The 12,139-nt window shown below is 39.3% G+C and overlaps 1 protein-coding gene across 1 annotated transcript; it reads left to right on the forward strand.

The window, feature by feature from the left end:
- The first annotated feature begins 561 nt into the window (after nt 1–561).
- Nucleotides 562–8,797, forward strand: LOC117452774 (ubiquitin-conjugating enzyme E2 L3). Its single transcript, XM_034091529.1, has 4 exons — nt 562–653; nt 2,438–2,533; nt 2,780–2,966; nt 7,406–8,797. Exons 1-4 carry the CDS (start codon nt 627–629, stop codon nt 7,558–7,560), a joined length of 465 nt encoding a protein of 154 aa, XP_033947420.1. The 5' UTR covers nt 562–626; the 3' UTR covers nt 7,561–8,797.
- Nucleotides 8,798–12,139: the final 3,342 nt, after the last annotated feature.

Genomic DNA, 12,139 nt, shown 5'->3' on the forward strand with positions numbered 1-12,139 from the left:
ATGAATGTATTGATACTCAAGTAGCTTACTTTGTAAGCCTCAGTTTACAAGAGTGAGAAATTGAAGTAACAGTCCGGAAATACCCAGCGATAAGACATCTAGCCATGGGTAACGATAATGGTGTGCTATAGGATTTTATCACTATGAACACATGCCATGAATAGGTATGGGTAACACTTCGATGCTACGTAAAATCGTAAAAAATAGAGCAAACTCCAAATTAGCTTTACGTTATCACATCTGTTGCACATATTTTGGTCTATTTTATGGAATGCACATCTTTGACAATATTCTAAAATCCTAAACAAAATTAAAAAAGTCGTCCTGTAACTTTAATGTTAAGGTTTTCTTCTCAACTGGGGTTAACCATGGGGTTAACTGATGACTGATATTAAGTTTGTAGTTAATTGATCCCACGCATGTAGCCCAAACATATAGATTAACTTAAGGGCTTCTGTTCAGCCTGTAAGAATCTGATTTTATTTTATAGATGACTTATACACATCCATGATATATTATGGATGTGGAATTGCATCCATTAGTTAACCGGATGGCTGATGCTCAGCCGGAGCTCCAGCCCCATATTCGCCGCGCTGTGAATTCTGGGAACACACAGTAGTATCAAGATGGCGGCGAGCAGGAGGCTGGCCAAGGTAAATCTCCCGATCCGTTCTTTTCATATTATTTATTATCTGTAAAAACGCATTTTAGACCAGTGTACTCATTCATTATTCATCTTAACGAATATGAGATCATGTTGTATGAAGAAACATTAAGAGGCTATTTTTAACTGTTAACTTAATATAAACGAGAGGTCACTACTGTCCACCGTGATGCCGTTAGCCGACCAAATCATATCGCCTAGCAGCAAAGCACCGGCAAAATTAGGCCAGAGACTCGATAGTCAGCCTTCTGAAGACTAACACGGGACACATGCTCTGTTTAAAACCTATCTATAGCTTCCATGTAGCTGTTGTTGTGTGACCGCGAATTGAGTTTAGATGTGGCCGACAGAGAGCGTGAGTGGATTTGCTCGGCATAAGGCGCTTGCTAATCAGCTAACGGGCTGGCCTCAGATCTGAGCTGCGTTTCAGCTAATGCTAGCTAGCAAGCGAGTTTTAGCTACACTGAAGTTAGCCGGGTTTGGATTGGCGGTGATTAATTTAAAGTACATTCACAGCTCCCATTTTTTCATTGCTGTTATATGCAAGCACCAGGTGGTAGTTCTTTGTAAGGATATGATCTCCCGGTACCCAGACAATGAGGTAACGAGGCTGTACAGGAGCTACACACAACAACATGGAGCCTTAAAGCTAGCTAACAGAACAAGGAAATAGGCCCAAAACAGACAGAGGCTTTACCTTATTTCACATAATTATACAGCAGGTCAAAATTAAGCTTTTACTAAGATCTTAACGTAGTAACAAAACTAAATTGATTAAAAAAATAAATGTGGATTCAGCAGGATCTGTCAGACCCGGCTAAGTAGACGACAGTGATTGACGATCATGCTCAAGGCCTACAAGGCGTATCTTTGTTCTATATGAAATATGAAGACCTGTATGTTAGACAACATACTGTGTTAACCCACTTCATACTTCTCACCATATTTTAAGATTTTCAAAAAAGCCCCTTAATAGTCACACTCATCACCGGTGTCTTTATGAGATAGGGAGGACAGCACACTACACTTATAATAAAATAGCACTGCAATAAACTAAATTTAAATGTGAATCAATTACATATGATATAGTTAACTAACTACAACATCTAAATAGGTGAAGTATAGTGTTGGTGTGTTTGTTGTAGCTTCTCCATTTTTTTTTAATTTTTTTTTTTTTTTTATAAAATGAATATGGGTACAATTTAACAGAGAAATAAAAAAAAAAACCATTCTCTTTATTGAGAATCAGTTTGTCATAATCAATCATCTGACATGACTGACACCATATTTAGAGATAATTTAATTTAGGATTTTTCTTCTTCAATGTCCACTTTATGATCAGTGCCATGAGGCAGATTTTAAGGCGGACTCACGAATAATACAATCTCATCAGTTCCATTCCCAATTCTGCATGCAGCCTCACAAGCCAGTAAAAGTCACTAGTGCAGCAAAAACTATGGCATCACTCTTGGGCTTTTTCCCTGTGAGCTAAATTCTTCCAAGTCCAGCTGCACTATCTACTATCAGTTATTGAACCACAGAACTCTGAGGAAGTGGGCAAGAACCTAACAGCCTGCACTTCCCACCGCCTCCTTCTCTTATGCAACTTTTTTAATGTTTATAAACTTTATATACGTTTGCTGTCACTAAAATAATGCATTAAGTATGGTAAGACCTTCAGAGATCACAAAGCAATTCATATTTAATTCCCAGGTACAGAATTTGACATTTCAAAACTCACCTCTAATATTTATTGTTTGCTTGTTTTCTCAGGAACTTGAAGAGATTCGCAGGTCTGGAATGAAAAACTTCCGAAACATTCAAGTTGAGGAATCAAACCTATTGTCATGGCAAGGGCTCATTGTTCCTGTAAGTATATTTACCTTTTTAGTTTTATTTTATTTTTTGAGATATTCATGTTTGTTTATTTTCTACTCTTTTTACTTTCCAAATGATGTGTAATAACTTTGTTTTAACATGCTGGTCTAAAGAAAAAAATATCCCAATTTGGGATTAATAAAGTATATATCTAATCTGTATTTACCCTTCTTAATGACTGCTCTGCCATCTGCTGGCCCACACTTCCTCTCACTGACCTCTTCTGTTCCCTTACAGGACAACCCTCCTTATGACAAAGGTGCGTTCAGAATCGAAATAATTTTCCCCACCGAGTACCCTTTCAAGCCTCCCAAGATCACATTCAAGACAAAGATCTACCACCCCAACATTGATGAGAAGGGCCAGGTGTGCTTGCCTGTGATCAGCGCAGAGAACTGGAAGCCTGCCACCAAAACTGACCAAGGTGGGTGTACAGAGGAGCACTGCATGTGAACTGACGCTACCTAATCACAGTTTGTCTTAAATCTTTATCATCATTACGCTGCCTGGTTTTAGTGCCAATACTCAAACAAAACACCTTCAGTACATTACTGTATGAAGTCAAATGAACAGAAACAGAACACAATTGTCGTTGTTTTCGTTTCATTCATATGAAATCAGTTTATTATGGAGAGACTGATAGGAGCAAGTCAGACATTAGAGTGATGTCATCACTGGCAGACACATGTATTTTATATTATCATATATATGTAAAGGACTATGATCTGCCTATGGGTAACATTGGGATTTTCCCCATACTAATACTGTGGTCATACACCTTAAACCCTCCAGAAAAACGCGGGCTAAAATCCTTGATTATGCGATTAACCTGTTAAACCCCAAGGTCGCCGTCGGTGCGGACCCTGTTTTTTTTTTTCACGACACTGTCTCAGGGGATCTTAATATTTAAGAACCTATTAATGTGTTATACCAGATTAACGGGAATAATCTCAGCTAACTGACGATACAAACCATTTTTACCAAAACAAAACACAAGTCTCATAAGAAGCATCTAAATGACCCCTTAGCGAAAAATGCTAACGCACTTTGGCACAGAACTCAAGATAAAAGTACCCTTATTACTTATCGTAGCTGCACTTACAATATATCCGATTAAAGCTGAGGTTCCACAGATTATTTAGGTATATAGTATCATCACTGAGTGATCCGAACTCGCGACAGGGGAAGCAGACACAGACATCACAACACGTACCTTTACGGAGCTTCTAGGGAGATCGTCTCAATCTGATCAAAATACGTGTTCAATGGCATTAAAACGAGAAAAAACGTGGCTGAATCGGTTAATCCATAGGTTTTTAACGTCTCTGTATAAAACAATTATTTCATTTATAATCCATAATTCCATTTTAATGTAAAAATCGGAGTGCAAAAGTTAGCTGCTCATGGTAGCCACCAGAGTGGCTGCTGCTTCCGGTCTAGGCTATGCGGTAGTCTCACACACACACATTACCAAATAAGGACTGTGGGAGTTCCCCTCGATTCCATTGGCTCTCAGAAAGAGATGTCACATGTCAAAATCCAGCAAGGGGGGCCAGAGATATGGAAAATCCACCCAAATGACCCCAGAAGAGGTTTTTTCTAAAAAGGTCAAATATCACTTGTTTTGCATCAATCTTGATACAGGGTACTTATTATCTGTTGTACTTTGGATTCCTAAAGCTTTTAGTCTACTAACCCACCATCCAAGGTTAGTTTTCACTATAAGTACAAAATATTTTTTGGACGGACACTATAATTTACAGTTTTTTTTACCATGTTCAATCGGAATTTTCTTTAAAAATAAAAAACATCTATATTGATTCTGACTTTTCTACATCCAACTCACAGGTTTATCATTACTTTGAGAAAAAAGATTATTAATTTAACCCTTTTAGAAGGGAAGATATGGACATTTGTTCTGGGAATGTCATTTTCGAGCATGAAACCTGAAAAACAGGCTCAGGGTTTAACAGGTTAAACATGAAGGGTTTTTATGCGGTGAAATTGCGGGAAGTTGCGAAATAAGCTAAAAAAAAATATTGGGCTGTCTTATTTATTCTCACACACAACCTGCCACTAACGTTAAACCCCTTTACTATTCAATATTTCCCCCCCACTTTCGTGCAAGACATCGGGGTACTGCTTTGCCCGGTCTTTAGCAGAAATGTTCGTCGGTAAATGAGATGGATTAGCTTTTTTCATCTTGGTGAACTCTCTCGTGTACACGTTCACTCTCCGGTGTTGTTTACCTTCTGTGATGCGTGAGCTGATGACGTCACGTCATCATCACTTCACGTTAGTGTTAATTTCGTTGACTAAAACTATGACGAAATATGTTCGTCAACGACCTTTTTTTACAAGACGATGACGAGACGGCACCGACGGCAGTAAACAATAACTGTAACGAAATCATCATGCAATATCGTTGACGAAAAGTGACGAGACGAAATATCAAAGATAACGTTACATCCCTGATGGTCAGTTTTTCTCCCAGCAGTTCCATTTCCGGTGCTGCGGCTGGGCAGCAGCTGTGTGTCTGTGCTGCGCGCGGCGGTACATTTGAATTACACCGGGCAGCGGCACACTGTGAACTGTCAGGAAGACTCGGGTCTAACTCATGGTCTAACTCATGGTCTAACTAACCTTATTTAACAGAAAATAAAATGGCAACAACAGGGCTTGGGAGCAGTGGTCGCACTCGCGTTAACCGAATACCCCCCCGTCAGCGCGAGTGAGTGATAAATTGTGCACTCGACGGATAATAATGGATTATGAAATGTTACGATCCTGTCCGTCAAAATGACTAACAACGTAAAGTCTAAAGCCACCACTGCTTGGGAGAAAGAAACGATGTGATATTTGGGCCCATTTTCGCTACAATGAGGCGGAGAGAAAAAAGCGAATGCATTGTTTTATCAGAAGGGAAGCAATGTGGCCAAAACACAGCTGGTACAAACACCACAAACCTGACCAGATGCTCTCTGCAAAGCTTCTTAATCATTCAACCTGTGTTTTTCATCAAATAAGGACAAGATATAATCCTATTTATTAAAATGACAAATTATTGGTTTTGGCTAGACTAGTTTGACTGAAATGTTCTATATAATCTGATGACTAAAAAAGACTCAACAGTTTTCATTGACAAAATGTAGACTAAAATAATTAGTTTTCTTTGACTAAAATAAGACTAAAATGCTCAGACTTTTAGTCGACTAAAACTTGACTAAATAAAAACAGGATGAAGGTGACTAAATATGACTAAAACTAAAAAGGAAATTTAACACGGGACTAAGACTAAATAAAAAAAATAGCTGACGAAATTAACACTACGGCACGTCAAGATGAGTTAACTTTTTTTTTTTCAACAAAAATGCGGGGATTATGCAGCCTTTTAATAAATATGCGCCCTTTTAGTGAATATGCGCCCTTTTTCTGATTATGCGTTAACTTATCCGTTTTTCTGGAGGGTCTAACACCTAATTCTTTATCAATATTCTTATATTTTTTCGTTTTTCATAATAAATTATTTGAAAAAATAGTTAATGCAGAACAGGATAATTAATTTTCAAGTTCAATAAAACTAAATGTTATTTCTAGAGAATCAAGAGTTGTTTTGTCACATATAAATTATATCTCACTTAAAACAAATGTAATATGTCCATTAAATGAATAATATTACTGACATCACCATATTGACTGATGTAAGATTAGAAAGAAAGTTCACAAGAAAAATAAAGTGCACAGGTACTGGAGGCTTGAGCCCAACGTCTTAACGTTAAAGCTTAATATCCAAAAGTAAATAAGAAATTTTAAACTTTGATTTTAATGATTGGTTTCTAAGTCTGGCAATCAATCGGAATGAGAAATCCTTTATTGGCCAGCAGCAGGAACATGTACGGTGTTCCAGCACTAAACAAGAAAGACATTTTAATGATTGTAATGTTTTTTTAAATATTTACATTAAACATTTAAATCTGGGATTTAAAAATGAGAAGATGTTTACAAAAAACAAACTCCACTAAAGATTTAGTTTGAGTATTATTATAAATATATATATATATTTAAAAAAAAAAAAAAAAAAATGCTTATTCTAAACTACAGTTACAAAGGTCCGAAAGGAGTTTGCCCCATATCTTGATGCTTTTTTTTACACCCTCCACCTTCAGTTTGGAATTGTGACCGAAAGTTGAGAAGTGACATGAAATGACAGGAAGTTCCAAGACCAAAGCTCCCGATAAGGTCTACACTCAATGCTCTGATTATCATTTTCAAAGTGTTGGCGCTTGGCAGAGTTACTCCCTTGATTTAAAAAATGTTGTAGGGAAGTACCGACTGAGATTTTGTGTGCAGTACACCAATGTTTTGTATTCCCCCTGTGTGCAGGGAAACAAAAACATTTATTTTATTTTTTATATATATAAAAATACTTGAATAGGCCAAATGCCGTCGTACAATTTAAGACGCAACGGGTAGCTTGTGAATTTACTCCAGGTGGAACTAAAGTCTGATTTAAGACTCGGTTATATTTCACATCATTCATCCAGATCTGTGAAGTAACTAAAGGTAATGCATACATGTAGTGGAGTAAAAACCATTTACTTCTGAACTGTAGTGGAGTAGAAGTACAAAGTAGCAAAACAATGTAAAGTACAAGTACCTCAAAATTATACTTAAGTACAGTACCACTGGACCGTAGTGTTGTTGGGAGAAGCACTGTACGTTTATTTTTTAAACTTTATTGAACAGATCTTCCAACACATTATAAAAGGGCACATACAAATCGGTGTTCATTACAATAATGAAACACTGAGGGCATGGCACTGTACGACTCTAAGCTGCTGTCCTGGGCTGTGTGTCTTTCAGTGATTCAGTCCCTCATCGCGCTGGTGAACGACCCCCAGCCGGAGCATCCTCTCAGGGCGGACCTAGCAGAAGAATACTCAAAGGACCGAAAAAAATTCTTGAAGAATGCCGAAGAGTTTACAAAGAAACACGGAGAAAAGCGGCCAATGGACTGATGACCTGACGAGCGTGTAGCCCTCTCTCTATCTCCTCTTTCTCCCCCCCTCCTCCTCCTCCTCCTATCTCACCTGCCCAACCAAACACAGATCTTCCTCTCACCTCCCTGCTCTCCCCCCCCCCCCCCCCCCCCCCCCTCACCGGTCCTCCCTGCAGTCCAGGAGCCGCCCAGCAGTGGCAGCCTCACCGCTCCCCCCCCATCCAGGACTCTCTGTGGATCAGACAGCCTCCTCCTCGGCCATAACTCTCCAGACCATTTCTAACTTTTGACTCTTTTCTTAATGGGAAAAAATAGCTACGGGAACATGAAGTTCAGATGAAGAGTTAGATGGCGATACGGAGTAATTTGTTAAAGTTTGCTTTTCCTCTATATAAACAACTCCTGTGTTAAATAGATGATCACTTAGACGCGATTTTTCTGAAGTATCTTATTTTTGGTAAAACGGGTTGATTACTTGTCCTCTTTTTCTTTTGCCCCACCCTTGATAATATTTTAGGCTTAAAACACAAAGGTGACAGACAGAAGAGAAGCTGTAGCTAGGACGTTCAAAGTGTTCCCTTACTCACCGCCACTGCTTCTACGGGACAATCCCTCACCACCCCACCCCCAACAAACAGTGGCAGGCCATACATTCATTGATCTGTTGTAGCTGAAAGTGCTACAGAAGATACCTGTGTGTTGAAGAAACATCATTGGTTTCCAAACATGCAGTTATCTTCTATCCCCACATTGGACAGGAAACACAGGAGAGGCACCATGCCGTTAAAACGCTTAACAGCCAGACCAATGGCTATTGTTCTTTGCTTTCCCATATTCATCATTCTTTCTCCCCTCTAAATGGTTTTGATTGGCACATGATATTTAAAATTGGTAACGTGGGAAGGTTGTTAATTTGAATCCTTCTCACATATTTCCCCCAATATAACCCCCCCCCCGTCCCCCCTTCCCGTCACCTTTTCCATACGCAACCAACATACCTTCAGCTGCCCTGCTGTGAAGGACATCACTTGTCTGGGGGGGGTGGAGGAGCTGGAGGAGGATGCACTCGGCTGGAATAAAGCTCAGCTCCTGGTGGCAGTCCTAGTATCGGGCAGCTGGGAGAGGGCTGGCTGCCGGGGGGGGGGTGGGACACGGGAAGGGACTGCAGTGGCCCAAACACCACCATGTAACAGCTGTTTGATCTGCTCCCAATATTGTTTCATAATAAAGATGGCTAACCATTTGGCCTCACTGTCTGTCTGCTCTTCCGCTGGATGTTCCTTTTTGGCTTTCAAGTCAGTCAACCTTATTGTACATTTCTGAGTGTTTCAAACAGGGACACCAAAATGCTGTTTCTCACCATCACAACAATGCAAATATATACGCATACACACAATTAAATAGCACACACATTTGACATGTCTAGTCTGGTAAACTTTAATGGATGAATATATTACAACAGTACAAATGTATACAGTCCTAGACAGTGGAGCAAAACTCCTCCAGACTATCAACAGGATTTCATTTTCAATTCACAAAAACAGGTTCAGCTTCTCCTGAGTTTGACTCACCTGCTAGCTCTTACCTTTGGAATACAAGAAGCCATTAGGCATTGAGATACAAGTACATTCAGTCAGATACTTTCCACCTTGTTCCCAGCATTATCATAATCATACAAATCTGGGTGTTCAACTGAATATGACTATTTCCATTGAGTTATCAATTACCAGTTTGATGTAAAATAATGTAAGTATATCAATATAAAAGTAATGTAATCTGATTACTTTCCGTTACTTTAGGATACCTCAATATCAAATGCTAAGCAAATCAATAAAGGAGAAAATAAGATGTTTCATAAGACAACAGGACAATGTATCATCTTAAAGATGGGGTAGGTAACTTTGGAGAAACCAGCTGGAGTGCGCTAGAATTTGAAAATACACAGCCGGAAAAAATCTGCCACTTCCTTACAGAGCCCCTCCTCCAACACACAAGAACGCGCACGTGACCAATGAGGGCACGAGACCAGTTGTGCACAGATGGAAGGCTGACAGGCAGGTAGGCCATCCATTTACTTTACTTTTCTGATGATTGGTCGTGCTTTTTACAGCGCCACGGCTTCCACAGATGACATTTTTGTTATGGATTTTTTGTCAAAGCACTTCAGATATTCATTGCTATCGGGATGTTAAGAGCATTCCATGGAATATAACAAGTGTATCTCGAGCCGGTTTCTGAAACTTACCTATCCCACCTTTAAGGCAAGGCCTACAGAATACTATAGTTTACAACTGCTGTTTTAGTTAAAAACTTGAACTAAAGTAAAACACAGTATTATTTTTTAAATCAGGGGTCCATCTTATGGAAGCCCATTTCCGCCACTTGAAAAAAATAAAATCCCCATGAAAAGTCATTATGAGATGATAAAGTCGAAATAATGAGATAAAAAGTCATGAGATAAGAAAGTCGAAATAATGAGATAAAAAGTCATAATGAGATAAAAAGTCATAATTATGAGATAAAGTCATAATGAGATAAAAAGTCATTATGAGATAAGAAAGTCGAAATAATGAGATAAAAAGTCATAATGAGATAAAAAGTCATAATTATGAGATAAGAAGTGCGCATGCGCTGCAGTGGCGCTGTCTTCAAAGGTCCCTTCATCACCTTGCTGCTCTCCACCATGCAAACGGCATCTAGTAGAGATGTTAAGATTCACCGATTCGCATCGGCATAAACGTTCAAGATGCGAGTGCACCGGTTGAAAGAGTGCACATCGGCTACAGTTTGGGTTGAACCGGGTTGAACTCGCGATGCATCGATTGCGTAGCGTCTTTGCATCGGTAAAAAACCGATTCATTCATATAAAATCCCCTCATCCTGTCAACGCTCAGCAGAGACGATCTTTGATTTGGATATTTGCTTCGCCCGAGGCCGAGAGTCTCAGTTATCAACACACACGGAAGTTGAGGAGAAAGAGAAACACAGCGCACCGAAAAATACCTACAAATCAAACGTTTGGCAACACTTCGGATTGTTCAAGAAAGACGGTGTAATAGTCCTTTATGCTATATAGCTGACCGCAGGTCATGGAGAGTAATAAGGTATCCGTAGACCTTTGTATGAGGTATCTTTATTACTCAACAGGTCTACAGCCATGATACATAGATCCGTCCTAGATGCGGGCTTGCATACACACAGTATCACTCCGCAGCCGCACCCCATCAGTAACGTCCTGATGGTAGGCTATATGTGCGCGGCACTATATACTACAGTCAACTTGAAAAATCGCTCGCAAATTGTAAACGATGCCGAGCCGCTTTAAAGTACACACGTAGTACGAGGAACTTAGCGACGCACATAAAGAGGCGACATGGGGTCTGCGGCTGAAAAGAGAAACCTGAAAGTTAGACATGAGTTAAATCACTCAGTGAGGTGATCTGTCAGAGAGAGTGGTGTTTAGTTTACAGCAGCCTGTGACGGTCAATAATAATTTAAATGTCTTCCTTACTGTAAGCAGTTATGAAATACCTGTTTGTGAAAGGTTATTTGTATTCTTTATTGTTCCTATAGAACCCACTGCTTTCTGCTCACTGGTGAGTCAGCCTATGAATGAGTGTTAAGCACATCAGGCTGGCAGCTGTATGGGCATTGCACCATGGTAGCTGTTATTTGCACATTGTTAATCATGAGCAATGCATCCTTACATTGTTTAACTGTGAGTTGTTATACAATTGTACTGTAGCCTACTCTGGAGAGCTTTTAAAGTTAAAAAAATAAACGGCATGATGGGATGTGCAGTACCAAATATGTAAAGCACTTTTTTGTTAATGTATGATTTGCTGCATATAAGGAATAAAACAAAAATCCTCTGTCGTACCAAATTGAAGTATCATTATTTTTGCATAGTGTTGAATCGCACCGAATCGCATAATATTGAATCAAATCGTATCGAACTGTATCGCAACAGGGGTGAATCGTATCGTATCACCTGGTGTTTCAAATGTATCGTTAATGTATCGTATCGTGGCAACGTATCGAGATGCGCATCGCATCGGCCTCAGTGATGGAGATGCACATCCCTAGCATCTAGTCCTAAATAAGGTAACTATTACAGGTGACTTTTGTAAATGTTAGATGTTAAATATAGCCTATATTGCAGCTACACTACAACAATGCAGTTTATAGCTTTGACATTACCTGTTATGAATATAATATATATGCCTATAGTTTTGTGGTAACGTTCACGGGTTAGAGTTAGAGCAACTCACAGCAGCAGTATGCCTACACTATTGTCATTAGTGGCGTGAACGTTACCACAAAACTATAGGCATATATATTATAGTTCATAACAGGTAATGTCAAAGCTATGAACTGCATTGTTGTAGTTTAGCTGCAATATAGGCTATATGTAACATCTAACATTTACAAAAGTCACCTGTAATAGTTACCTTATTTAGGACTAGATAGATGCTGTTTGCATGGTGGAGAGCAGCAAGGTGATGAAGGGACCTTTAAAGACAGCGCCACTGCAGCGCATGCGCACTTCTTATCTCATAATTATGACTTTCTATCTCATTATTTCGACTTTCTTATCT

Source organism: Pseudochaenichthys georgianus, chromosome 9, assembly GCF_902827115.2.
Source record: "Pseudochaenichthys georgianus chromosome 9, fPseGeo1.2, whole genome shotgun sequence".
Lineage (NCBI taxonomy): Eukaryota > Metazoa > Chordata > Actinopteri > Perciformes > Channichthyidae > Pseudochaenichthys > Pseudochaenichthys georgianus.